The following is a 27,683-nucleotide window of genomic DNA, read 5'->3' as shown; positions in this document are numbered from 1 at the left end:
TTCTGTCATTTGCTGCCTGTATGAGGAGAGATGACCACTTAACTTCTCTTTATCTCCATTTCTTTGGGTTTAAAATCAAGTGGTTGGGCTACATGATCTCTGGGGTCTCTTCTAGCTTTAGATGTATGATTCTGTGCCACTTCTAAGGTTCATTCCAGCTCTAAGTCTTAGATCCTCTTATCACCAAGTCATTCAAGCAAAGGCTGGGTGACCACTTGCTAGGGGTGTCCTAGAGGGGATTCTTTTTTCCTTAGGAGTTGGATTGGATGGTTCCAGGAATTGGTCCCTTCCAACTCTGAGATTCTGTCATTCCATCAGTCTATGAATGTTCCTTCCCTCTCTCACTCTGTATCCATTCAGAATGGGCAGGATGAGTAAGGGAGTGAAACAGAGAAGGGAATAGTCTTCCAAGGAACTTAACAGGTGCCTCATTGCTGGAGTAAGTGACTACTGGGAAAAAAGAAGTCACAGCACATAGTTCCAAGGAAAGAAGAGTACACTGATCTACCGGAGGGGACTCAGATGAGATTCAATCAATTCTTTCTTGATTCTTGGGATGATTAAATACCCTTTAGAGGTGATCTCAAAGCACTATAAAACATTATTTACAGATTTTCAGAGTTAGAAAGGATTTAGTTGGGTATTCAGCCTTTACTTAAAGACCCCAATAAGATGAACCTCCCTCCCAAGGCACTATGTTCCCATTTTGGATAGCTCTGAGCACTTGGAAGTTTTTCCTTATCTTAAGCTTAAATTTGTGTTTTTGCACTTCATCCATTGCTAGTAGTTTGTCTTGTGAGACCAAATAGAACAAACAGAATGGTTTTTTTTTTGTTTTGTTTTTTTGGTGCATGACTGACTTTAGGATGTTGGAAGATAGTTACTGTATCTCCTTAGAATCTTCTCTTTTTTAGGCCAAGCATCCTGAGTTCCTCTAAAAGTATTCTTGGGAATATAGAATATCCTTGGGGAAACAAAATAAACATTTTAGGAGGACACTTTGCCCTAACCTTTTGGACAGGAACGAAATGAACAACTACCCCCCTGCAGCCCAAACCCTTTATTGGATTCCAATCTGCCAGTCATAATTGCATGTTGTCACTAAAATACAGGGGTTTGCAGGGTTTCAGGAAACAATGACCCCAGGTGGAAAGAGGCTGGCTTCATGCCATTACAGTAAAGACTTAGGATTACAGTGCAAATGAGTACCCAGACTCACATGGTAGCTGCCCTCTGAGCAAATGGCCATCATCTTGGCTGTGGATCCCATGGTGTGGGACAGGGACAGAATGAGGACCAGTGTGCTCAAATGTCATTATGTCATTTCCCTTTTCTCTACACATTCTTGTCTCAGAAAGAGCAACAAGTCTCTAAAAAATAAAATACGTAGAAATCCCCATGGAGTGTTGTTGTGGAACTAAATGTGGCTTTACATCCCCTCTTCCCCTCTTCCCTCTCTCCCACCCTCACCCTGCCAGACTCACAGGTTTCATCTTTTCCCTCCTCCCCCAACATTATCTAGGCCTCCTTTCTCAAGGCCACTTTGATGCTGCTGAAGACTTGGCCAAGGGCAGCAAACAGGGGGTGGCAGAAGGTATGGACACAGAGGGAATAGATGCGGCTGATGCACTGCATCTCGATCAGGCAGCTCTTGATGCAGGGTACCACAGCCCAGATGTGGCAGAAGGAGATGCAGGCAAAGATGAAGCCCCAGAGGAGGGCCAGTGGGACGCCCAGCAGGGTGGAGATCAGGCGGTAGCACCAATACTTGCTGACCGTGAAGGTGGTGTAGCTGACCTTCCAGACGCCATCAAAGCTGTAGGTGCCCTCAGGCTCTGCGATCACATCCTCAAAGTCCACCTGACACCCAGTCCAGAGTGAGAGAAGAAAAGAGTAGTTGTCAAAACACAAATTTTGGAACCAGAGAAACAGCCACACTCAATGGCAAACTGATGCCAGCTGGCATAAACAGAACCAGGATAACAACATAAATGCAGAAAATGAAAGCAAAATGGTAGCAAATGAATGCTGTGAAATTAGAGTGATCAAGCTTGGCTCCATAGAAGAGACAGGAGAAAGCATCTCCTCCTTTGTAGGGGGAAGATTATTATGGGCATGCCCGAGGCACCACGTACAATGCTAGACTTTTGAGATATAGTAGTCTCATCAAATTTTCCCCTCTCTTTTTTATTTTTTTGTTGTATGGGATGACTCTCAGACAGGAGGAAACATGGGAAAATGTAGGAGATGTAAAAAAGTGTATCAATAAATGTATTTTTTTTAAATGCAACAAAATTTACAGGATAACTAGAGATTAAAAAACAATAGAAGAGACTTTAGCAATCACTTAGTATGAAAATTTCAATTTGACTTATCAGAAAACTGATATGTGCACACACACACACACACATATACATACACACATATATAGTAACATACATACAGGGGTATGCTGGTAAATGTTTTACAAACAGAGTTTAGGGGGGAGGGGGACAAGTACCCATAGCACACTTTTAAGTTTAATCTGTGATATTAACATTTTCTCCATCACTTTCTTAAGTCTTGGCAGTCACCAGGACAATAAATCAAACCCTGATTTGAATTGTTTGCTGATTCCTAAGCTGTAAATACTCATGATGAAAATTTAACTATCATCTGGATAGTATGAGCTGGCGCCAGCACACTCCTGATTATGATGGGGACTAGAATTCAGTTTTAACATTCAATGATTCTAGCAAGCCCTAGATTCTACCTTGGAGAAGAGATGAGAAAAGTCCTCTCTCTCCATTCTGTGCAGGAGATGGAGAGGGATATTATAGTGTGGAACATCCTATGTATTGGCAGGCTTCTTAGATGTGCTAGATACTTTATTAGGACTGTATTTCTTCTCTTTCTTTTTTATTCTTAGTTACAAGGGAGGGATGGCTCATCAAACAGGAGAGGGTGTGCAAGAATATATCCAGAAATGAAAGTGATGTAACAACAAGAGAGAACAATATTTTTTAAACTAAATGATTCTATGCTCTGAGTATTTTTACTTTTAGCCTGGTTTCTACCTGCCCTCCTCTCTTCTCCCGATTATTGAAATGTGTGCTCAAGAAAAGCAAACTTGTTAATATTCCACAGAACTGAAACTCTCTGATATTATGCCCAGTCAAAAATTGACTGAGTTCGGGGTATATCTTTTTCCCGATGAACACACAGATCACTGACAAAGGATTTCAAACCAGTAGTCCCCAAAGCCATGGACTTCCTCCCGGATGCCTTTGCAGACAGATGTGTAGCTGGATTAAGAGATCTTTATGAAGAGAAACAAGGTTTATGGAGAGAGAGAGAATAGTGAAGTAGGACCCAGGGGTCTTCAGGTCCCTGACTTCTCTTGTTCTCTTCTTATTTTCCTTCTCCTTCTTCCACCTAAGATGCCCAATGTTGGCCCCTTTATCTGCTGATAGTCTATTCACGGAGCCTTCAGTCACACTGGAGAGTAAGTAGCTGCTGATGATTTAGCACGGGATGTTTCACAGTGCTTTTCACTTTAACAGGGATTAAAATATTAAGCTAACGAGCTGATTTTAAGGAAGAGACACAGCCACTCATCTCTAATAACTACAGATCTCTCTCTCTCTTCTCTCTCTCTCTCTCTTCTCTCTCTCTCTCTCTCTCTCTCTCTCTCTCTCTCTCTCTCTCTCTTTCCCTCTCCCTCCCTTCCTCTCTCTTTTTCTTTCTGTCTCTTTCTGTCTCTTTCTCTCTCTGTCTATCTCTCTCTCTCTCAAAATCCATACCGCAGGCAGTTAGTGACTATTTGTCTTGGTTAAATCATTTAACCTTACTCAGCTTTTGTTTCTTCATCTGTAAAATGGGGATAATAATAGCACCTACCTCACAGGATTATGAAGTTCAAAGGAGATAATATACATAAAGTGCTTTGCAAACCTTACCTATCTATATAAATACTCACTATTGCTATTAGTAATTATTGATATATGTAGCCACTGGTAGGATACTCAATTCAACTCAATTCAATAAACATTTACTAACTCTATTGCAAGGTGTTGGAGATAGAAACAAAAGTGAAAATGTTTCTGCCCTTGAGGAGTTTATATTCTCTTGGGGGAACACATGCAAACATTTAACTAAATGCCAAGTCTATACAAAGTAATATAAAGTTCTTTCCAGCTGGAGAAAGCACTAATGACTCAGTGGATGAGACTACCCACACAGAAACAATGTGAGCAAACGGTGTCTTTCCTCCTGCCTGTTTCTCTCAGGTTCCAATCACCATCTGTCTCAAATGTAACTGCAACCCAGGAAATTGGCTCTATCCGGACGTGGACCTATTTGGAGCAGCCTGAGGTTATGTGATTTTTGTGCTGAGGTAGAAAAAGGCAACCAAAGGCACCAATATGGGGGTGAGAAGTTCTTGCTCTGGCATAAGGATACCAGTTATATTTAGGTCACTTAAGAAAAGGCATGTTTGGGTCAGCACAGTCTGTCTTGGTCCTGCATGGTTCCAGCCTGGGGATCTATTGGCCATTGGCTGACAGTGCACCCTCTTAGCTCCTTCCTCCTACACAGTGGAGGAGAGGCCTGAGCCTATCTGGCCTGCATTAGAAGAAATGGTAAAAGTGTGCTTTGGGTAGCTAGAAAATAGGGTCAGAGGCTGAGGGAATATTATTTTGGTGACAAAGGCTGACCTTTGTCACAGCTGGTTTGTAATTGGAGGAGTTTTCTAGAAGTGGAAATAACATGGGAAAATAGCTAATAATAATAACAATAATCGCATTATATGTACATATACACATATATTTTAGCATTTAGTTTTCATGTTTGCAAAGCATTTTACATACGTCATCTCCCTTGATGCTCACAACAATACTGTGAGGTAGGTGTTATTGTTATCTTTGTTTTACAGATGAGGAAAATGAGTCTGAGAGAGGTTAAATGCTTTACCAGGTTCATACAGCTATTAAATGTGTGAAACTGGATTTGAACTCATGTCTACTGGTCCCGTTAAGTCCACCTCCACAATATCTCTGACATTTGTCTGCTTTCTGGTCACATGGCCACCAATTTAATTCATCAGTTCTTATCTTGACTATTCCAATAGACTCCTACTTGGTCTTTCTGGCTCCAATCTCTTTTCTTTCTGATTCTTCCTTTATTGGCAGCTATGGTAAGAATTTTCCCAAGACATCAGTCTGACCACATCACTCCCCTGCTCTAAAACCTTCATTGCCTCCCTATTTTCTCTCATGTAAAATACATACCCTCAGGCTGGCATTTAAGCCCTTCCATCATTGGGTTGGATAGAACTTTTCCAGATTTCTTTCACATTACTCTCCTTCATGGATTCCACTTTCCTGCCCAACTACACTACTTGCTGCCCCCCACACTCAGTAGGCCATCACTTGAGATGCACCATGATGTAGTGGAAAGAACAGCAGGTTTGGAATCATAAGATGGCTTTATATTCTGATGCTACCACTTATTAGCTGTGTGACCCTGGAGAAGTCACTTTACTTTTCTAGGTATCAGTTTCCCCATTTGTAAAATGAGGTGTTTGGTCTAGATGGCCCCTAAAGTCTTTTCCAGTTCTAAGTCTATGATCCCCATGGTTCTGCCTTCACACATTTACACAGCATGTCCACTCTGCCTGGCATTTGATACCTTCTCAGCTCTACCATTCAGAACGCTTATTTTCCTTCAGAGTTCCCTCATGAAGCCTTTTCTGAACTTGCTCTCTGATCACACCAGGAGAAGGTGTTCTTTCCCTTCCCAAATATTTTTTAATGTACTTTGTCTGGATTTCTCCTCCTCCCCACTCCTTGCCCATCATTCCCTTGTATCATACTCATCTATAAATGTGAATCATTCTCTCCTCCAGTAAAATGTAAGCTCCTTCAGGGCAGGGACTGTTTTCTTTCTGTCTTTGCATAGCCAGTACCTAAAACATAGTGTACTTTTTTTTTTTTGGCTAGGCAATGGGGTCAAGTGACTTGCCCAGGGTCACACAGCTAGTAAGTGTTATATGTCTGAGGCAGGATTTGAATTCAGGTCCTCCTGAATCCAGGCCCGGTTCTCTATCCACTGTGCCACCTAGCTGACCCTACATAGTCTACTTCTTAATGGGTATTTGTGGAATTATCACATTTTGACTTTGGGGAAAGCAGCTGCCCAAATGTCAGTATCTCTATCCTAGAATCCAATCCAGACGGGACTTGGTGTGAGTTCTTGTCACCCCATGAGTTTGAAGGTGTGGGTGAGTAAAGCCCCTCTCTCAGCTTGGAGATGCTACTTGGCATGTGCAATAAGCTTTAGGGCAGGGTATTTCTCACCAGTGGGAACCTTATGGCAGAGAACAGTAGCACACAAACATCCTTAGTCTGTAAAGCTCCTGTTTGGCCTGGCACCAAGCGACCACTTTTGGACAGAAGTAGGATTTCCCTTCATGTACTCTTCTGAGTGTATTCTGATACCTCCTCCTCCTAGAACATTCCAAGCCATTCAAGCCTCTGTGTAAGGGAGGAGAGCACTGGTCAGTGCATTCTCAGGCTAACAGGTGGTCTACACGCCACATGCACCTCCTAGGTCACTGTCAGAAATTCTTGCGGTTCTGTGGCACTGTGGGAGGTGGCTTGTGTGAGAAGTCACAGTCTTTGACTTCAAGAAGCACTCAAGAAGGCCACCCTAGCTCAGGTCTACATTCTGCCTCTGCCAGGGGTGTGACAAAGAATGCTTAGTGGAGGAGGCTGCCCTATGCATTATCAAACTCATCAAGAGACCCCTCTCTCTTTAACAAAATAATTAATTCAACAAATTTTTCTCGAGTGCCTCCTTATGTGCAAGACCACACTGTGGGGGGATACAAAGAGATGGTCCTCGATCTCAAAGTACAAAGTGTAAAAAAGTGAAACAAAAATATAAGGTAATAGATAATTCATTGCCAAATCAGAGATATTGGCTCTAAATGCAACAGGAGCTCAGGGCATCCATTGCCCATGTATTTTTTTAAACTACATCTGAATTTCTTTATATTTTTACCTTGTGCCACTCCTTAAAAGAATAAGGTCCATAGCTTCCCTAGCTGTTGTGTTGAAAAGAACTTATTTTTAAAAGCGTCTACTTCTATTTCTAGGGGACCTTCTAGTTCAGCAGTCTGGGATTCCGTGAACAAGCCTGCATTCTTTCTCCTGCATGTAACATTTGTAATTCTGTACACTTTGAACACATCTAATCTTGGGCTCTATTTCCTGAATGAAGCATTTTAATGTTTTTGACTCTGTCCTCCTGTGTAGCCCTTCTATTCCTTTGAATGCTGCAACCCTCCCCCCCACATGAATACATCTCTTAATGAAGATTAAATCCATTTTCTCATTTTGGTCAGGGTCCCATGACCCAGTTGGCAAAGACATATTCATTGCTGACCTAGTAACATACCCAAGACATTATTGTCCAACTCAGAGGTGTTTTCTGTGCCTAAGACCTCAGGTAGTTTGTAGCATTGTCTAGATCACAAGACTTCCTCAAAACCATGCACAACACAGGGAAATTCAGATACATATTGAAGCTGAGAATTCCTGGGGAAGAAATACAGCAATGCAAGGAAACAGAGCATTTACACAACTGCTTGTTAATTATCCTCTGCAATTCTGTGGTTATAAGAGAACATTCCTTAGGGGTTGGTGACTGAGCATGGTTTGGCATGGAGTCAAAACCCAGCTGATGAATGTGTTTGTGATGGAGAGAGGAAGAGAGAGGGAGAAGGGGGAGAGAGAAGAGGAGAGGAGAGGGAGGGAGCAAGGGGAGGGACGGAAAGAGAGAAAGAAAGAGAGAGAGAATTGAATGTGAAATGGTTATTGTCCTTTGTTCTTGAAGAGGAGCAAAATGACATCACTATGTTAGAGTCAAGTTATAGTGTGTCTGCCTGTAGCTGATCAGATGAAAATGAACTCAGAATGCTCTACTACAGGTCAGGTACAAATAGTCCATGTGAACATTTGGGGTGGATTCTCTAAATTTGCACATCTTGTGTTTCTTTTGAGCTACTGCAATTCTGCTTTGCTCATAGAGCCCAGTACCTTCTTTGTCGAGGGCAGGCTATGCTGGGCATTCCTGTGCCAGTTTCTCCATGTCATGCAATCAATTCCAAAGTTCCAAAAGAATCCAAATTTCAAAGAATGTGAAATAGTTGTTGAATATAAATGACATGGGTATTGAATATTGGAAAGCGTAAGGAATGGGATCTGAGTGCCAATCCTTGGAGCTAACTACATATTGGGTGCATGAGGCACATGTTCTGGGATCAGACAAAGGCAGGTCACCTTAGCTTGTGCAATTTGATGGGAGAGGTTATAGGTGTTTGCTCCAGGGATAAGAACATTTTGGTACCCAAATGACCCAGTCCTAGCAGCTGTAGAAAGCTGTTTGGCACAGTTCTGAACCCCCTAGTAACCTAAGTACAGCAAATGAGAGCACTTGGGGAGAAGCTGAAGGATCCAGAATCTAGATCCAAGCATAATTATCAACAAGCATGAGGTGTGTATGTGTATGTGTGCAAGCGTGTGTGTGTGTGTGTGTGCAAACTCTCCAAGATAACTCCCAGGAATGCTAGAACAACATTGTTCTGCCCCAAAGAGGTATACCCTGGTTCTCTTTCTTTCTTCAATGTTGGAATTGTAACTGCTTAGCCTAAATACCAGCCTAGAGGTTCAAGCTTTCAAGAGAGAATGAGAAAGATGCTGGTGCCCACGATGGCCTTTCTGCCAAAATGGGACCAGAGGCTAAGGGAATATTATTCTGGTGACAACAGGCTTACCACAGATCAGCTGGCCCACCTCCTCTGACTGTGGTAGTAACTTCATTGTCAGAAACATCATTGCCAGAGGTAGTCAAGGCAATGAATCAATTTAGGAGGTAAAGACTCAGAATCTGAGTGCTTTTTCTATCAGGCCTCAGCTGGCTTCTCTCCTCTGAGCCAGGTAGGAGGTGGTTCCTTGCCTCTCTTAGGGGGCACAGAGGCCCTCTCTATATCATCTCAATTTAGGGACATGGAGGCTGTGGTAATGTGAGGTGATCAGGCCACATGGGCTTAAAGAATTCATTTTCCTCTCAGCCAGGCCCACCCTCAAGCAGTCAGCATCATCCCCATTTCCTCATTCTCCTCAGTCACCATTGCCACCAGCCCAGAGCCAAAGCTATAACTAAGGTAGGGTGATCAGAGCTTTTTCCCCAGGTTCCAGATTCAGCATATATTAAGTATCTACTAGGTGCCAGGCACTGATCTTGGCACAAAGTTAGCAAGAACTGTTAGTTCAAAGAGGCCACTACCAGATGACTCTTTGCTCCCTCTGGAAGCTACAGCCCAGGCCTGCCTCATCTCTACCTCGGCACCTTGCCACCCCATCCCTCTTCCTGCATGGCTTCAAAAATTCATTTCAAGGCCTGTTTTGTCACACTGACTGGAGGAGTGGGGGGTGGTGGTGGTGCTCCAGGTGCAAATGCTACTAGACACAGCTCCATCTGAACTAGACATTCTGGGATGTTCCCAAATCCCTTCCACGCATAGGCTGACTTTGTCAAAAGGAGCTTTGTTCCCAGAGGGTTTGCTAATTGATAGTTATACTGTAACCACCAACTGGCAGATGAATTCACAAATTGGATGATTTCCCCAATATTGAAATTGTGGGCAGCAGTGGGGGTGGGGGTTGGCTGCCTGAGATGAAAAGATGATGGAAGGGAACTTTCTCTCCCTTCCTTCTTACAGTAACACATAGAGCCTTGGGGGTTTGAGGGTGCATCATTTAATTATTCATTTTCTTAAAAATCATTGGTCCTGATGTTTCAGTTAGACGTTTCCCAGTAATGCTTTTCACCAAGAGGGGCTGGCTCGGAGTCTCCCTATACTTCCTTGTCTTCCAAGCACCTCCTTCCCTGTAAATCAGAGGAAACCAGTAGAGAGTCCTGCAGCTGTCCCCCCAGCTTGGATCTGAGAGAAGGCCCTGCTTTGGTCACGGTTCACTAAGCCTTTCCCTGGGAAGGAGAAGGTGGCATTTATGTAGCTGGAGTCAGGCAGCTCTGCAGTGCATGCCAATTTTCCCCAACAATACAGTGGCTTCATTCCTTAATTAGTTACCAGAATTGCAGGGGAAATGACTTATTTTGGTGGGGGACTGGTAATGTTCCCTTTGCTCCCTTTCTAAGGCAGAATGTTCTGTCTGTGTCTGAAAGGAGGAGAGAGAGAGAGGGAAGGGAAATGAATCTGCCTAACTAAGTCAGGCAGCCTCGCCTACTTTTATTTTTGGAGCAGGAAGGTGGTAGTTTGATTAGTGTGAGCCAGCTGGAGCAGCAGTGGGACAGGGAAGATAGTGCAGAGGGCCTGGAGCATATAGAGGAGGCCCTACGTGGACCTGCCAGCTTATGTGGTGTCCTGAGTGAGTTAATGAAAGCTCTGGTGCTGTGAAATTCTGCCTGACATCCCCAAAGACTCACCCAGTTCAGCTAAAGTACTTGAGAACCCCAGTAGAAACTGAAATATATTATTGTTGTTGTTGAGTAGTTCTCAGTCATGTCCTATTCTTCATGACCCTTTTTTGGATTTTCTTGGCAAAGATACTGGAGTGGTTTGCCATTTCCTTCTCCAGCTCATTTTACAGGTAAGGAAACTGAGGCAAACAGGGTTAAGTGACTTACCCAGGGTCACACAGCTAGTAAGCATCTGAGGTCAGATTTGAACTCAAACAGATGAGCCTTCCTGACTTCAATCCTGGTGCTCTGTGCTCTGCAACTATTAATAGCAATATATTATTAATTATATATAGTGTGGTGATGATGATGATGATGACTAGAGAAACAGCATGGTAATAAAACAAGATCTCATCCTCAGAGTCAGGAAACCCTGGGTTCAAATCCCTCCTCTTAGGAATATTGGCTATGGGATCCCGGACATTTAAATCACTTAACCTCTTCATGTCCTTAGGCAAATTCTAAGTCTACAAGTTGCGAAGCAGGCACCAATCAGCTTTGGTAGAGAGCATTCCTCATGTAGAGCTCCCTACACCAATGACATCACAGGAGATCTGAAAAATTAACTAATACTGGCTCATAGAGGCAGTGGGGTTGTGCTTAGAATGACGAAGAACTGTTTTCAAATTCAGCCTCTGATATCTACTGGCTGTGGCCTTCAGAAAGACCTTGGAATTTACTCAAGGATGGGTTGCCATCTGTATCTGTGGAGAGAGTTCCCCATGATGACATCACACATGTTCAGCGGTCTAGTGATAGTAGCTCAGATATGACACTTGGAATTTACAGAGCATTTTGTCCATTAGACTGTGAGCCCCCTAAGGGCAGGGACTGTCTTTTGCCTTTCTTTGTATCCTCAGCCCTTAGCACGATTTCTGGCACAGAGTAGGCTCTTATTGATTGACTGACTGTCTGATCTCATTCATTCTTCACAGAAATTTTGTGAAGTGGGTAGCATATATATGAATCCTATTTATTGGATAACACTAACCCAAGTTCACACAGCTGGTAAGCACCAGAGCCAAGATTTGAATTGACTCTGAGGCCATTTTTCTTGACACTACAAATGTGATCTCATGAAAAGTCAGCAGAACTATCTTCTAGTCCTGGCTCTTCCACTGATTTGTTTTGTGACCATGGGTTGCTCGTCCTACCTTTCTGGGTCTTAACCTTATTGGCTAAAACAAGCCAATGAACTCAAGGGGTCTCCAGGTCCTTCCTGGCTCTGAAATATAATGTTATGCTCACATTGTGTTATGTCACATTCAACCATTTTTAGCTGGGAATTCTTGAATAGGGATTAGTTGTTTAGAGGCATTCACTGAGCAGGGGCTTGGAAGGGACAAGGGATAGCTAAGTTTTGACTGTGTATGAGTGAAGACTCTGAGAAGAGCTATGTGGATGGTAAGCTTATGTTGAATACCAGTGTGTGGGTGTCTGGGCCTCACAGTTGGCAGGTGCAGAGGATTATGGGAGGATTATATTACGCATAGGAATAGCTTACAGATGACAAACCAATACTGGGCATGTAAATTAGGCCACTAGCATGGCCAGAACCCTTATCCTAGACTCTCCTTGTGAGTGATTTCTTTTGTCTGAATTTCTTACTTGTTTGTAAGACACTTACCCTATGTCTGTATCATGGATATAGAATTAGAAGGAGCCAGAGACCTCATTTATCTGGGTTAACAAACCCCTTATTTTAAAAAGGGAGAAACTGAGACCTGGAGAGGGCAGTGACCTGTCTAAGATGACACATGCATCATGGAGCAAAGCTGGGATCAGAACCCAGGTGTTCCTGTATTTAAATTCAGTGCTTTTTTCACCCTACTCCTTAGCTCACTCAATCAACAAACATTTACTAAATGCTTACTATGTGTCCAGCACAAGGTATATAAATACAAAAGTGAGATGACCCCTACCAGCAGGAAGCTTGCATTCTACTGTAAGCATTGAGTCATTGAACCATAGATGCTCAGAGTTGGAAGGGGGGCCATCTACTTGAACCCATACCTCAAAGAGAAAAGCCTCTACAGTCTTTGCTTGAACACCTCTGAGGTGTGTGAATGACTCTGGGCCTCAGTTTTCCTGTCAGTATTGAGGGAGTGGTTGGGACTATGTCCTACTTACAAATCTAGGATTCGATGAATCCACTCATTCCACTTGTATATAATTCTGGTTGCTGGGAGGTTTTTCTATGTATCAGATTTGAATTTACTTTTCACTCAATGCTTTTTGGATCTTCCTGGGTACATGGTTTTGGTTTGCTCACTTTAGAGAAGGAACTCGGGATTGGATGAATGCTCCAGGATAACACAGTGAGCCTTTGCCCTCAGAGGTGGTCCTCAGACAGAAAGCTTTCAAGCTCAGTGCTGAAAGGGGTGCTCCACATGTCTGTACTCCTTGGAGAGTGGGTGAAAGAGACAGGACTCCTGAATAGGGTAATTCAATAGCTAGGGGCTGAGAATCCATCAGAGAAGGCAGGAAGATGTACATAGGAAGAGTCAGATGGTACAACACAGAGCACGTTAGATGTGTGGTCAGTTCCAATTCTGTCTTGGACATGCAGGAAGGAGGCTGGACGGATCTCTCCAAAGTCTTTCCTAGCACCAACCTTTTGTGTCTTACTTGGCTTCTTTCTCTCTGTTCTTCATCCACATCACTTTGTAGAATCAAACCTAAGAGCTAAAGGGCCCTTAGAGATAACAGGATCATACCTAGAAGGCACCTGAGAGAAGGTCTAGTCCAGGGGTGGGGAAGGACCCAGGGATCCTTGGGTGTGGCCTTTTGACTGAGTCCAAGTTTTATGGAACAAATCCTTTTATGAAGGGGATTTGTTCTGTGAAGTTTGGATTCAGTCAAAGGGCCGCACTTGAGGACCGAGAGGACCACATGTGGCTTCGAGGCTGTAGGTTCCCCACCCCTGGTCTAGTCCAACCCTATCATTTTATGGAGTAGGACACTGAAGCCCAGAGAGGATGAGTGACCTGCTGGAAGCCACACAACTAATGCATAGTAGAGCTGGGATTCCTCTCTGGGCTGTGTTCTGGGCCTCCTCCATCATGCCTCAGCTCTTCATCCTGAAACCTTGCTCCAGCCCCTGGAATTCACACTTTGGAGCAGTCTCTGCCCATGCAGGCCTCTTCCTCCAATTGAGTGGCTACTCCTAGAACCTCCATTGAAGGAAGGCCCCCAGGTCAGCCTGTCTTATTCTTCTCCAGACTGCATTCCTACTTAGCACAGTGCCTGGCACATAGTAAGCACTTAATCAATACTAATTAACTGACCGACTGAAACCCCAGACACAGAGAAGCATAGGTTTATGATACAGAGCTGGAAAGGACATCAGAGGTCATTCAGTCGAATTCCCTCATTTTTCTTTCTTTTTTTAAATTCTTTTTTGGGACCCAGATCCCGACCCCATCATTCCCCCCTCAAACAAATGGAACCCAAATTCTTTTGGAGTACAGGCAAAGGTCTCGGCTTCTGAAACTGCTTTCTGCTGGCAAGGGGTGTAGAGCTGTCCCTGCCTTGAGGGGGTCCCAAAGAGGAGGTTGACTGGAACAGAGCACAGGCTGCATCCAGGGAACAATGGGGTTGCCAAGATATTTTTAGCTGGTCAACTTTTCCTGTAACCTCCATGAAGGAGGATTCAGAGGTGCAGAGGGAAGGAAGTAAGTAAGCCTCAGGGAACCAAAAAGCAACTGCAGTTTTCCCCAGTTCCCTGTTGCCAAGGGAATTAACAGAATTACACTTCCTGATAGCGCTTCCATCCTTGCCCTCTATGCTGTGGAAGGTGTATCCAGGTCCATGGCCTTCAACCGACCCAGTGGATTGAGAGCCTGAGAGCATCAGGTCGAGTGCAAGACAGCCTCGTAACCGTCTGCCAGAAAAAGCACCTCCAAGCCTTGGTGCTTGGAGAGCGACCCCAACTGCAGAGCAAGAAAGGAAGGGAAGAGGGAGGCTTACATGCCTTCCAGTCTTGGCTGGAGAAGAACTTGGGTTTAGGCAGTTTCCCTGTACGGGTCACCAAAATGATGTGGTTTAGGGTTCAGGGGTCCTGGGACCCCAATATCACAACACTCCGGTCCTGCCAGAAAGAATTTGACCCAAGCCTTCTTTCAGGCAAAGACAAGGTTTATTAGAACATTGTCATATTGGGCAGGCTCTTAAGGAGTCTGAACATGGGTAAGCAGTGGCTAGATTATAAGAATCTGAGCAGTGGCTAGATTTTAAGAATCTAAGCCTCCCTCATTTTTCAAACGATGGAAGCAAGGCTGTAAGAAGGTTAAATGATTTCCTCAAATCAATTAGCAAATAGCAGAGCTGAGAGTCAAACTGAGGTCCTCTGATACATTGTCGTTCTAGAGGCAGCTGGTGGTACATCAGATAGAGCTCAGAGACACCCTGAGTTCAAATCTTGCCTCAGATACTTTACTAGCTATGTGACCCTAGGCAAATCACTGAACCTCTGTTTGCCTCAGTTTCCTCATCTATAAAAGGGGATAATGATATCACTTAACTCACAGGGTTGTTGTGAGAATCAAATGAGATAATATATGTAAAAGAGCTTAGATAATATATGTAAAGGAACCCACTGTGTACATAGTAGGTATTGCATATAGTACACATGGCACATAGTAGGTGCTATATAAATGCTTATTCTCTCCCTTCTCTCTACCATTTCCATGAGTTCTATTTTCTAGACCTCTAGTTGTCTTGTGTTTCTCATAGTCATAGGTTTACAGCTGGCATGGACTTCAGACAGCAACTATAGTCCAACCCCCTCACCTTATAAATAAGGAAACCAAGACCCAGGACAAAGTGAAGTTGCCCAAGGTCACAAATTGGCCGAGTTGGGAATGGAACTCAGGTCTCTGACATCAGATGCAATGCTCTTTCCACTGTACCAGTTGCTTCCCTTCCAGGGTCTTCTCAGCATCAGGAAAGTAGATCCAATTAGTCATTGGAACCTCTGAGTATGAGTTAGTTTAATGGGTTTGCCCTGCAGGGAGGAAATGTCTACATTGTCAAAGGGGATCTGAGGCAGAGGCCAATGCTTCACCGAAAGGAATGACAGTTTCGTGGTGATTTCTCTGTCTTGGTAGCACCTGTGTGTGTGTGTGTGTGTGTGTGCGCGCGCGCACGCGTGCGTGTGTGTGTGAGTAATATTTGTGGGTAACTTGGACTTTTCCTAGCCCTTGGACTGCTAATGGGCTACATTTGAGAGAGTTCAATTTGGTGCTTTTAAATGGGAACACATTAAGTCATTATCATTTATCATGGTTCAGCTCTGCTTGGAAAACACCACTTTAAATCCAAGTCACCAGGCTCTTATCTTAGAGCATCTCAGTTTGTGAGTTGAGAAGCCTTTTTCCCAGGCAGTTTTAAGGTAATGGACCTTTCCCTCTGCATGAGAATATATATATATATATATATATATATATATATATATATATATATATATATATATACAGCTGAACATCAACAGGGTGGTCTAAACATCAGAAATTTGAATGATAAATGAGCCCTCTGGGAGAGAAGGGACTGTTTTTTGTCCTCCATCCATCTATCTATCTATCTATCTATCTATCTATCTATCTATCTATCTATCTCTCTATCTATCTCTCTATCTCTCTATCTATCTCTCTATCTATCTCTATCCCCCCATCCATCCATCTATCCATTCATTCATCTATTGATCCATTACTTTATGCATCCCCAGCACTTAGCCCAGTTTGGCACATAGTAGGCAGTTGATTGATTATTCTGGTTTGAACTACATTATTAGGTGTGTAAGAGAGAAGGAAGTGGAGACCCCATCCACACGCGGACATGCTGTCTTTTAAAGGTGATGATCCTCACCTCTGCCTCTTAGAATCCCTACTCTTTCTTCAAAACTCAGTTGAAGTACAGCTTCTTTCTTGATCGTCCCCATTTTCTAGCATCCCCCAAATTATTGTGTATTTACTTTTTCTATACTTTGTATTTATTTATTTATATGTGTACATGGACTATTTCCTGTTTGATCTCTCCATCTCACAGCACCCAACACAGTTCCTGACACGTCATGGACACTTCATGAATGATTCTTGAATCGAAATCTCTTCTTTATAGGTTGTAACAATGTGCTGTGTCTAACAAGTACTGAAAAAGGAGAGAATAAGCCCAGAAATACCAAGTGGGGTCCCTGGAAACCTTGTGGGGCCACATTTTGCTGGGTGATTTTGGGCAAGTAGAAATTTACCATCAGAAGATTTATTAGTCTTGGTTTTTTAACCTAATAGCTATGTCACCTCAATGAAGCCACCCCATCCATCTCTCTGGGACTCAGTTTTCTCATCTCTAAAGTGAGGGGATTGGACTATATGATCGCTAAGTTCTCTTCTGGCTCTAAATAGATGATCTTCTTGTATTATTCCTCCCCTTCCCTCAATCCCAACTGGTACTGGCAGGTTGGGTCCCCAAAGGGTGACTGGGCAACTCGCTCCTTCTCCCTTCAGGTTGGTACCGTTGATAACCCTCAGGGCCTGTGGCATTTGGGGTTCATGAGCCCCCATCTTGTGTGCCCCTCCATATTGATTAACTACTCACAGTTAATTAGATTTTAGAAAGTGGTACTTACTGATGTAGTTTTCTAAGAATAGTTAGTTCTTAGCAAAAACATACTCCCAAGCGTTAGGGACACACTATTTCCTTCAAGTACATACAGAGATCAGAGAAAAGCTGGCTCAAGTTTAGAGAATATGATGTGACCAGAGGGCAAATCATGGCTTAAATTACTTATCTGAGCCTCAGTTTCCTCTTTTGTCAAATGAAGAGCTTGGAAAGATGATTTTAAAGTCAAGCATTCTGTGATCTCTAAGTCTGTTCCCAAGGCATCTTCTTCCCATTGTCCATGGGTCCACTACCTTTTCTCCTCCCTGAAAATAGGGAATTTTCCTGTATTGAACTGACAACTATTTCCTTTCTCAGACACAGTCAGGCTTTTCTGAAAAAAAGCCTGGGTCTGAGAAAATAGTATTGGCAGTCAGATGTCAGGAAGCTTAGACTCATGAGGGTTTAATTTCTCTTTGTGTTAACTGATGGTCCCTTGGCTATAGACAAAGCAACTCTGAACATGTCAGCAGAACCCTAAGCCAAGGAAGATCACCCAGCAGCAGGGAAATGGGGCTTATGGCTTCTTTCAGCTAAATGAGTGAATGAGCTTCATGGACAACTGAACAGGAAAGCAAGCTCTTCAATTCTGACCAAATCCATCTCTTTTTTTTTAACTTGTCTTCAGATCTTTTACAACCAATTCCAACAGCAGTAATAATAACCACTCACTTTTATCTGGCCCTTCAAAGTTTGCAAAGCAATCTTGTCACATTGACCATTACGTAACTATTATCATCCCCATTTTAGGGATAAGGAAGCTGAGATTCACGTGACCATGACTGCACAGCTAGTAAACTTTGGAAGCTGAGCTATGTGTTCTTTCTTCAAGGACAGCATTCTACCTGGTATCTTTTACAAGACATGGTTCAGCCCCCTGGTTCTGACAATCGCTTACATTTGTATAGTGTTTTGAAGTTTATAAATTCATTCAACAAGCATTTATAATGAAGTACACTGGGTCAGACATTGTGTTAGGTACCAAGGAAACAAAGACCGCCTGCCTTCAAAGAGCTTGCAGTCTAATGGAGTGGTACAGCATGCAACCAGATAAATATAGATGATATAACTTGTGGGTGGAGGATTAACAACTGACTGGGGGAATCTTTCCTGTGATGGAGGTAGCATGAGCAATATTAACCCCATTTTACAGAAGAGGAACCCCAAATTTATGGAAACTTTAAATGTAAGCATTGGCTTTGTCATTGGTCTAACTCTATTCTCAGTGTTTTTGTTCTTTGAATTCCTTTCAACAGCAACAAAAAAAAAGATGTATTGTGAACCCTTTGGGTAATTTAATATTCTACTCACAATCTTCTGCAGTTATTTACTGCTTAAGGCAGCTTAAATAATTTTAGTGCAAACTCATTAGGCCAACGTCCAGCGAGTCAGTGGGAACTACTGGCCTAACAACAGTGTTGTTGAGGGAAAGTGTGGAAAGCATTGGCCAAAGAGTAAGGAACCAGGTTCTAGTTCTGACTCTGACTCTTTACCAGATGACATTGGGCAGGTCACTTGGCCCCTCTTACTCCTTCCCTCCCAGTTTCTTCCTCTTCCTTAAGGTCAAAGGTGAAGTGATTTGCTCATAGTCACATAGCTAATTTGGACTTGGAGTCAGTAGGGCTTAAGTTCGAGTCACCACTCTGATACCTGTGAGACCTTGGGCCAATCACTTAACCTCTGGTCCTGAGTTTCCTAATTTGTAGAATAAAGTGTTTTGATTTGATAACTTCTAAGGTCTCTTCCGGCTGAAAATCTGTGATTCTAAGTATTAACTAAGATTCAAACTCACATCTCTAGGGTTCTAAGTCCTATGCTCTAGAACATTATGGGGGAAAGAGAATTTAGAGATTGTTGAGTTTCTTCCTGTCATTGACTGCTGAGGAAGCTGCCTCACATAGCAAGACAGTGAGAGAGCCGGGGCTAACAGGATCCTGGGTCTAACACCTATTTAGACATTCATTCCACTAAACCTATCTGCTTTTCTCCTTTGTACCATTGTAAAAGGGGTCATTATTATTATTCTGGAATGGGGGAGAAGGATGAAATATGATTATTGTCCATCATGGGATTTGGGGACCTGAAAGACCCCATAACGCAACTGTTTCAAGGCAGGGACTGTGTGTTATCTAAACTTTGCCCAGTTCAGAGCTAAGTACACAATAGGTACTTAATAAATGCTGATTGGGGGCAACTAGGTGATGTAATGGTTAGAGTGCTGGGCCTGGAGTCAAAAAGACTCATCTTCCTGAGTTCAGATCCGGCCTTAGACACTTACTAGCTATGTGACTGCAAGGTCACTTAACTGCATGCCTCAGTTTCCTCATCTGTAAAATGAGCTGCAGAAGAAAATGGCAAACTATTCCAGTATCTAGGATCACGAGTTAGACACTAGTGAAAATAACTGAACAACCACAAAATACTGGCTGTTGTGTGACTTGCTCAGTGTCATAGATGTAATGAGTAGCAGATCTGGGATTCAAACTTAGGTGTTCTGACGTCAGATCCTTTGTCTTTTTCCACCACCTCATCCAGAAGGTACTGAAAAATAGGAAGAACATTTGCCTCTCCCTTCTTCCCCTGGAAGCTTTGATAGCTTTGATGATACAAGGATCCAGCTCCTAAGGGGTATAATAAGGTGTCACTTAACTGCTGTTTGCCTTAGTTTCCTCAGCTGTAAATTGGGGATAATGATAGTACCTACCTCCTAAGGTTTTGTAAAGACCACATCAGATATGTGTAAAGCACTAAGCACAGTGCATGGCACGTAGTAGGCATCATATGATTACTAATTATTTATACTATTATTGAATTACTATTACATTTTATAATATATTATGATTAACATGTAGATTAGTTACTATTATATAAATACTATCTGTACTATTATTAATTACTATTGTTATCATTATCATTATGATGATTATCGTATCATTTGAAGGAACTGGGACTCTTCAGCTTGGAGAAGAGAGCAAAGGAGAGAGCTATCTTTGGGCAGCTGAAGACCACTCAATGGGAAGAGGGATTGGTCTTGTCCTTTTTGGCCCCAGAAACCAGAACCAGGAGCATTTGGTGGAAGTCATAGACAGACATATTTAGGCTTGATATAAGGGAAAACCTCCTGAATGATTCACACCATCCCAAAGTAGAACGGACTGGCATGGGTGTGAGTGGCTTCATCCTCATGGGAGGCCATCAGGCACAGACTGTGTGACCACGTGTGGGCTCCTTTAGAGAGAGGATTATTGTTCAGGTATTGGTTTGAATGAATGACTGCTGAGGTTTCTTCTAGGTCTGATGTTCTGAGATAATAAAGGGTGATTGTTTTTCCTCAATCATTTCAGTTGTGTCTGACTCTCCATGACCCCATTTGAGGTTTTCTTGGCAGAAATATTAGAGCAGTTTGCCATTTCCTTCTCCAGCTCATTTACAGATGAGGAAACTGAGGCAAGCAGAGTTAAGTGGCTTGCTCAGGGTCATACAGTTAGTATCTTGAGGCTGGTTTTGAGCTCAGGTCTTCCTGACTCCAAGTCCGGTGACACTATACTATACTATACTATACTATACTATACTATGCCATGCCCTACCATGCCATACCTTGCCATACCATGCCATACCATACCATGCCATGCCATGCCATGCCATGCCATACCATACCATACTACACTATATGATACCATACTATACTATACCATACTATACTATACCATACTATGCTACACCATACCATACCATACCATACTATACTATACCATACCATACCATACCATACCATACCATACTATACTATACTATACCATACCATACCATACCATACCATACCATACCATACCATACCATACCATACCATACCATACCATACCATACCATACTATACCATACCATACCATACCATACTATACCATACTATACCATACCATACCATACCATACCATACCATACCATACCATACCATACCATACCATACCATACCATACCATACCATACCATACCATACCATACCATACCATACCATACCATACCATACCATACTATACTATACTATACCATACCATACCATACCATACCATACTATACTATACTATACCATACCATACCATACCATACCATACCATACCATACCATACCATACCATACCATACCATACCATACCATACCATACCATACTATACTATACCATACCATACCATACCATACCATACCATACTATACTATACTATACCATACCATACCATACCATACCATACCATACCATACCATACCATACCATACTATACTATACCATACCATACCATACCATACCATACCATACCATACTATACTATACCATACCATACCATACCATACCATACCATACCATACTATACTATACCATACCATACCATACCATACCATACCATACCATACCATACCATACCATACCATACCATACCATACTATACTATACTATACCATACCATACCATACCATACCATACTATACTATACTATACCATACCATACCATACCATACCATACTATACTATACCATACCATACCATACCATACCATACCATACCATACCATACCATACCATACCATACCATACCATACCATACCATACCATACCATACTATACTATACTATACTATACTATACTATATTAATTATATTCTACTATTAGGTTATTATACTATTCTCTACAGCTCCAGAACCACTTATCATGGCAAACATGTGAAATGCCATTCATCGATTATAGGCCTCCAACCTTGATCCTATATTAGCATTTAAATATTAATTAGAGGTTTGCAAAGTGCTTTATGCGTGTTAACTGGTTTGATCATCGTAACAACTCTGTGAAATAGGCGCTTTATGATTCACGGTTTACAGGTGAGGAAACTCAGGTTGAGCTAGGTTGAGACTTGCCTAGGGCCACATAGTGAGTATCTGAGGCAGGACTGGGTCCCAGTCTTCCTGACTCCAAGTCCTGGGCTTTCCCTGCTGTACCACCTGGCCGATGCATGTTGTATGTGATTGATAAGCACAAAGCGACATGCACACACACACACATGCATCCTCACAGAACCTCAAAGCTGGCAGAGACTTTGGAGATCTCCTGCTCTGGGGCCCTGATGACAAGGATGAAGCCGTGGTCGGGGGAGGGATTGAGACAGCTGACCCACGGAGGCAGGGCTAGAGACAGAGTCTTCCACCTCATAGATCTAGATCTTAAAGAGACCCCAGAGACCTTCTAGTTCGACCCCTCTTTCTACAGGGGTGGAAACCAAGGTTTGAGGGGGGCCGAGTCCACATCAAACCCAGGTCCTCTGACTCTGGTCAGTGCCCTTTCCACTATACTATCCTGACTCCCATTGATTCCCTGTCACATTCTCTTCTCACTTGGTAGGACCGTGGGCTTTAGCACTGTAAGGGACCTTAAATAGCATGTAATATTAAAAATTATTGATGCTTTCGGATTTTTAACTAAACCCAGTCCCATATAAAACCCTCCCTGGTACTGACTAGCCTTGACATTGACTTTGAATGGAAAAAATTTGAAAAAGTGACCCATCTTCCTTACAGCAATGCTAACTGCTGACCAACTGGCAGGCAATCCCAAGAGCCCCTGGAGTGGCAGCATCCCCCTCCCCTCCAATCCCACCCCCAGCCATCAAAACCACCATTCCTGCATCCAGCCCAGCTGTCATAAACATCATCCTGGGAAGCAGTCTCAGTGGTGATGAGACCGGGAAGCTCCTGAAGATCCAAAAGAGAGAGTCCTCACTTCCAAAGCCCTTGCCACTGCCCAATGGTTGGATATCAGAAAGTAATATGATTTTATCAGTGGAAATGCCATTAGGGAAGAGGCATTATTAGCATCTGCTTTGCTGCTGACCTTTAAGGACCATGGAGGCTTTCCATCTGTCCTGTAGCCAAAGCCTCTTCTATGTGTTGTCTTCTTTAGAATGTGAGCTCCCAAAGGGGGAGCACTGTCCTTTCTGTTTCTATCTCCATAACTTCACGCAGCACTTTCCATATAATAAGCACTTAATAAAGCCCTTTTCTTTCATTTTTCACCCACTCGTTCATTCATTTAATACATTTTATAAATAGATTGAGGATCAGAGATAAGTGACTTGATTACAAGTAGCAGACTCAAGATTTGAAACCAGGGCCTTGGATGCCAAGTTCAGTGATTCTTACAGGATACCAAGTGCTTTCTCTTCACTCTGCTCTCATGTCAGAAGGGAAGCCATTGTAGGAGATACCTTCACCTTTGACGTGAGTGGATTTAATATATCCTCCTCCCAGGGGAGTGGCTTTTATAAAAGAGATTTTCAGGGTGAAGGCAATGCTGAACCCAAAGGGATATCTTCTGGTGGTGATATTTCAGGTGTTGTGACCAGCTGGTGGGTTAAGGAGGGGAATCCTTCTGGGTGCCCCTAACACCTCATGGTGCAAGTAGTGCCACCTTGTGTACATGGCTGGCAGCCCTGCCCCTGATGGCAGGTGGTGTTTCTGGGGCATTGGTGGGATCCTCTGAAGAGCAGCATTATAAGAGGCAAAAATTCAGAGCTACCCCCTTTAACCCCTTCAGATAATCATAGTTCTCTAAGATGGTTTCTAAAGGACTTGAAATATATGTATATGTTTGTTGAGTCATTTTTCAGTCATGTCTGACTCTTTGTGACCCCATTTTGAGTAGAGATACTGAAGTGGTTTGCTATTCTCTTCTCCAGGTCATTTTACAGATGAGGAAACTGAGGCAAACAGGGTGAAATGACTTGCTCAGGGTCACACAACTAGTAAGTGTCTGAGGCCAGATTTGAACTTGTGAATATGAGTCTTCCTGATGCTAGGACTGGTATTATATCTACTGTACCATCTAGCTACCCATATGTATATGCACACACACACACATATGTGTACATGTATACACATGTATATGTGTATGGGCATACATGAAGGCACATATGTATATATGTATACCAGGTTATAAACACATACATATATGAATATACATGTGTATATATGTATACACCCCTCCGTGTGTGTGTGTGTGTGTGTGTGTGAGATTGTTTTGTTGATTTCTAGACTTAGGAAAGTGATGGAGAAAATGTTAATGCAGATTAAATTTAAAAGTGTGTCCTGCATATGTACTGCCTCCACCCAGCTGATTGTTAAATATTTACCAGTACACCTCTGGTTCAAATCCTAGTGATTGGGTAAGTTACCTAAGGGGTAGTGGGCAACTGAAAAAGAATGCTGGATTTGGAGTCAGAGGACTCACCACTTATAATACAGCTCACCATGGGGAAGCCTCTTTAGGCCTCAAGTTTCTTCTATATAAAATAAGGAAGGGGCGAGGCTGAACTAGGTGGCTTCCAGCTCTGATATCTATGAGTCAGTTCACTGAGACTACATGTCCTAGGATACCTGAGCCCAGAGCATGGATACTTACTGGAAGAAGCAGGATTTTAATTAGCATGAGGTATGCACAGCCATAGCAAAGGTTAGTTGTGTCAGGGGATTGAGAAGGACAGCCAGAACACAGAAGAACAATGGAGATTTTGGTGGGGATGGGGCCACATGAGTTGGGGAGACAACCCGGGAACTCGTGGAGAATGGGACACTCTCAGTAAGCACCCAGATTGCCAGCAGCAGACGCTGCAAGGAGATTGTTGCCCAGAAGTCTAACCCTGTCTGCATTGGAGACACTGATCATTCATTCCGGTTGCAGAGAGAAACTTCCCCCATGCCTTCCTTCTTGGAACTGTGTGTCTTGGAGGAGCTCGTTATTTCAGACTACCATGGGGTGGTGGGGATATGCAATTGTCCTCATTCAGTAAATGTATGCTGAGATTGTTTTCTCTTGTTTTACTGTTCATTCCTGTCCCAATTAAGTGCTTTTCAGTTTCTATGATGGTCTTTGCCTGACTCTGTTAGCATGGGGAGCCAAGACCTGGGCTGAATTCCATAGGATCATAGATCCAGGCCTGGAAGGGACTTTAGAGGCCATCCAGCCCACCCCATTTCTTCTACAGATGAAGACACTGAGTTCTAGGGAGTAAAATGACTTGTCCAGGTTCCCACAGGGGCTGAGCAGCAGAGGCAGATCCTCTGAGGTGAGGTTCTTTTCATTGAACCATACCCAGCTTTCTAAGGGGGTGAGGACCAAATAAATGAGGCAGGTGATTATTATTGAAAATTCCCCACAAACTGAGCAAAAATCTAAGATTTTGTATAGAGAGCTAGAACACAGGCTAGTCGTATCTATAAAAGGAGGAGGCTGAATGAGATACATTTTAAGGCCTCTTCTAGCTCTCAGTCCTATGAACATGTAATAATAACAGGTCTTCTTTTGAATGCCCTTTACAAAACCCTTTCTTCCCAACACCATTGCAGAATAGGCAGCTACTATCACCATTTTACACATGCAGAAACTAGGGCGGTGAAACGCCTCACCTAGTCACTTAGCTAGTAAGTGGCAAAGCCAGGGTTCAAAATCAGTCCTTCTGACTCCATGTCCAGTGATCTTTCCATTATACAAAAATGCCTCTCAACAATGAAGTTGGGGGTTGAAGAACCTACAACAGAATGAAGCAGATTCTGCCTTCTCTTCCCCATTTGTCTTATGATGCCCGATGAAAAGAAAAAGTTACTTTGACTCTTGTCCTTACTGCCTGTGTGATTTGGGGCTGGTGCCTTTCTTTTTTTCTGGGTCTCAAGGTTCTCATCCATAATATGAAAAGGTTGGACAAGGTTGATCTCAAAGGTCTTTTCTATCTCTAAATTCTATGATTCAATGAGAGTTTTCTCTGGCTTTGTTATAGGCCTCCCCCTTCCCTCACTTGAAAATCCTGAGAGGTGTAAATTTCCCTTCAGGGGCCCTGGGCTGTGCCCTGAAGATGCCAGCTGCCCTGAGTGTGGCACAGGGAGCAGTCTGGGGAACAGTTCACTTGAGAATGACATGTCACCCCCATGGCCTGGCACAGAGAAGGTGTCTTTGAGGTGCGATGGCTAGGCGGGCTGGAGGAGTGGGTGCTATAGGGTCAGGGGCTGTGGTCCTTTGCCTGTGGCTTCCCCAGGACATACGCGAAGTTCCTACTCACTGTCTTCCATCACCCTTATGTAGAAGACATTCTCAAATTGGGGCAAGTCACTCTTCTACTCTGGCTCTCAGTTTCCCTCTCAGCAAAATGATAGGCAGGGGCTAAATGAATTCTAATATTCTACGTCTTTACTCTAATTCTGCCAAGGCCGAGAACAAGCCTATCTCCCAACACTTGTATCCAAGTGAGGCCACTGTATTTTCTTGATTCTCTTTTATTCCTGCTCCAGTCTTAATATTCTGCAACATCTTCAGTGACTTTTCTTCTAATTATTTCATGCTAAGCATTTGGGAGTTGGTTAAGGGGAAGTTCAGGACGCAGGTACACAGTTATAATGAGGCTTTCCAAGAGTTTATCTCTGCCTGAAATGAAATATTCCCCGTCCCAGATTGCTAATGGCCCTCCACTTACAAAACAGAAACTCTGGGGCACCCTGGGCTGGGGCTGGGACAACCCCAGGGCCAAAGCAAAAGGAGCACAATCCTACCTTGACCACATCTTCATTAATATGCTTTGGGTCTCGGTTCACCAAATCAATCTCTTTACTGTGTATGTCCTGGATGATTCTGGCTTCCAGGTCCGACTGTCCTTCAGCCATGGTAACACTCTCGTTTTGCCTGAGAAAAGCCCCAAATCCTTTTGGATGGGGGGGAAAATACCCTTGAGGGAAGTGGTAAATTCAGTGTTCCCAGATTTGTACTCTCTGACTGTGAAATAAGCTCCGCCCCACATGCCGGGGGGACAGCTGTCTCACATACCTTCATCCACTCCTTTTGGTAAAGCAGACCATGGCAGGTCTCCAAGCTAAAATTAAGATTGTAACTCACACGGGCCAACCACTCCTTAAAGGGGCTTGTTGGGAGACCAGCACTCATACAAGACAGCAGTATTTTTGGTGTCTAACATTCTTCTTGGTGCCACCAACATGGAAGTGCAGTATGGGAGTAGGGGCACGCGGGAGCCCTCAGGGAACTGAACCCCCCTAGAGCTCCTGACTGATGGAAAGGGAGATGACTTTGGGGCTTTTGAGCTATTGCTTTTCTCGCTTTGGGAACTGAGCCTTCAGGGATAAGCTAGGCCTGGTGTGGGGAGCTGTGTGTTTCAGTGGGCCAGGTCTCACTACACAGCCCTCGGGTTAGGGGTGGGAGTCAGGTGGTTAGTTACCTGATAAGCTGTGAGTTGCCTGCAAAAGTCGGATATGTGTATGTACACACATATGTGTTCATGTACTTATGTAGATATTGAGACACATACAGTGTGCAGAGTCAGAATCATGAACACCTGAGTTCCTGTCCTGCCTCTGAAACAGTGTGGCTAGGTGACCTTGGGCAAGTCACTTAACCACTCAGTGTGCTGGGCAGATTTCTAACACTATAAGTTTCAGAGAAGGGACAGATCTGCAGTACTAGAGTAA

General features: G+C 43.3%; 1 protein-coding gene across 1 annotated transcript; it reads right to left on the bottom strand.

Moving 5' to 3' along the window:
- Positions 1–1,045: 1,045 nt before the first annotated feature.
- CAV3 (caveolin 3) lies at positions 1,046–26,989 on the bottom strand. Its single transcript, XM_020973782.2, has 2 exons — positions 26,757–26,989; positions 1,046–1,860 (listed from the first exon to the last, which is right to left on the bottom strand). The coding sequence occupies exons 1-2, from the start codon at positions 26,865–26,867 to the stop codon at positions 1,519–1,521; spliced, it is 453 nt and encodes a 150-aa protein (XP_020829441.1). The 5' UTR covers positions 26,868–26,989; the 3' UTR covers positions 1,046–1,518.
- Between the last annotated feature and the right edge of the window lie 694 nt (positions 26,990–27,683).

Source organism: Phascolarctos cinereus, unplaced genomic scaffold, assembly GCF_003287225.1.
Source record: "Phascolarctos cinereus isolate Bilbo 61053 unplaced genomic scaffold, phaCin_HiC Scaffold_4;HRSCAF=312, whole genome shotgun sequence".
Taxonomy (NCBI): domain Eukaryota; kingdom Metazoa; phylum Chordata; class Mammalia; order Diprotodontia; family Phascolarctidae; genus Phascolarctos; species Phascolarctos cinereus.
Note: the sequence above shows the minus strand (reverse complement) of the source record. Positions and strands in the feature narration are given on the sequence as shown.

Coding starts and splice junctions, on each gene's coding strand:
- CAV3 (XM_020973782.2), bottom strand. CDS start 26,867: ATGGCTGAAGGACAGTCGGACCTGGAAGCCAGAATCATCCAGGACATA. Junction 1,861..26,756: donor TTAATGAAGATGTGGTCAAG/GTAGGATTGTGC, acceptor ACTGGGTGTCAG/GTGGACTTTGAGGATGTGAT.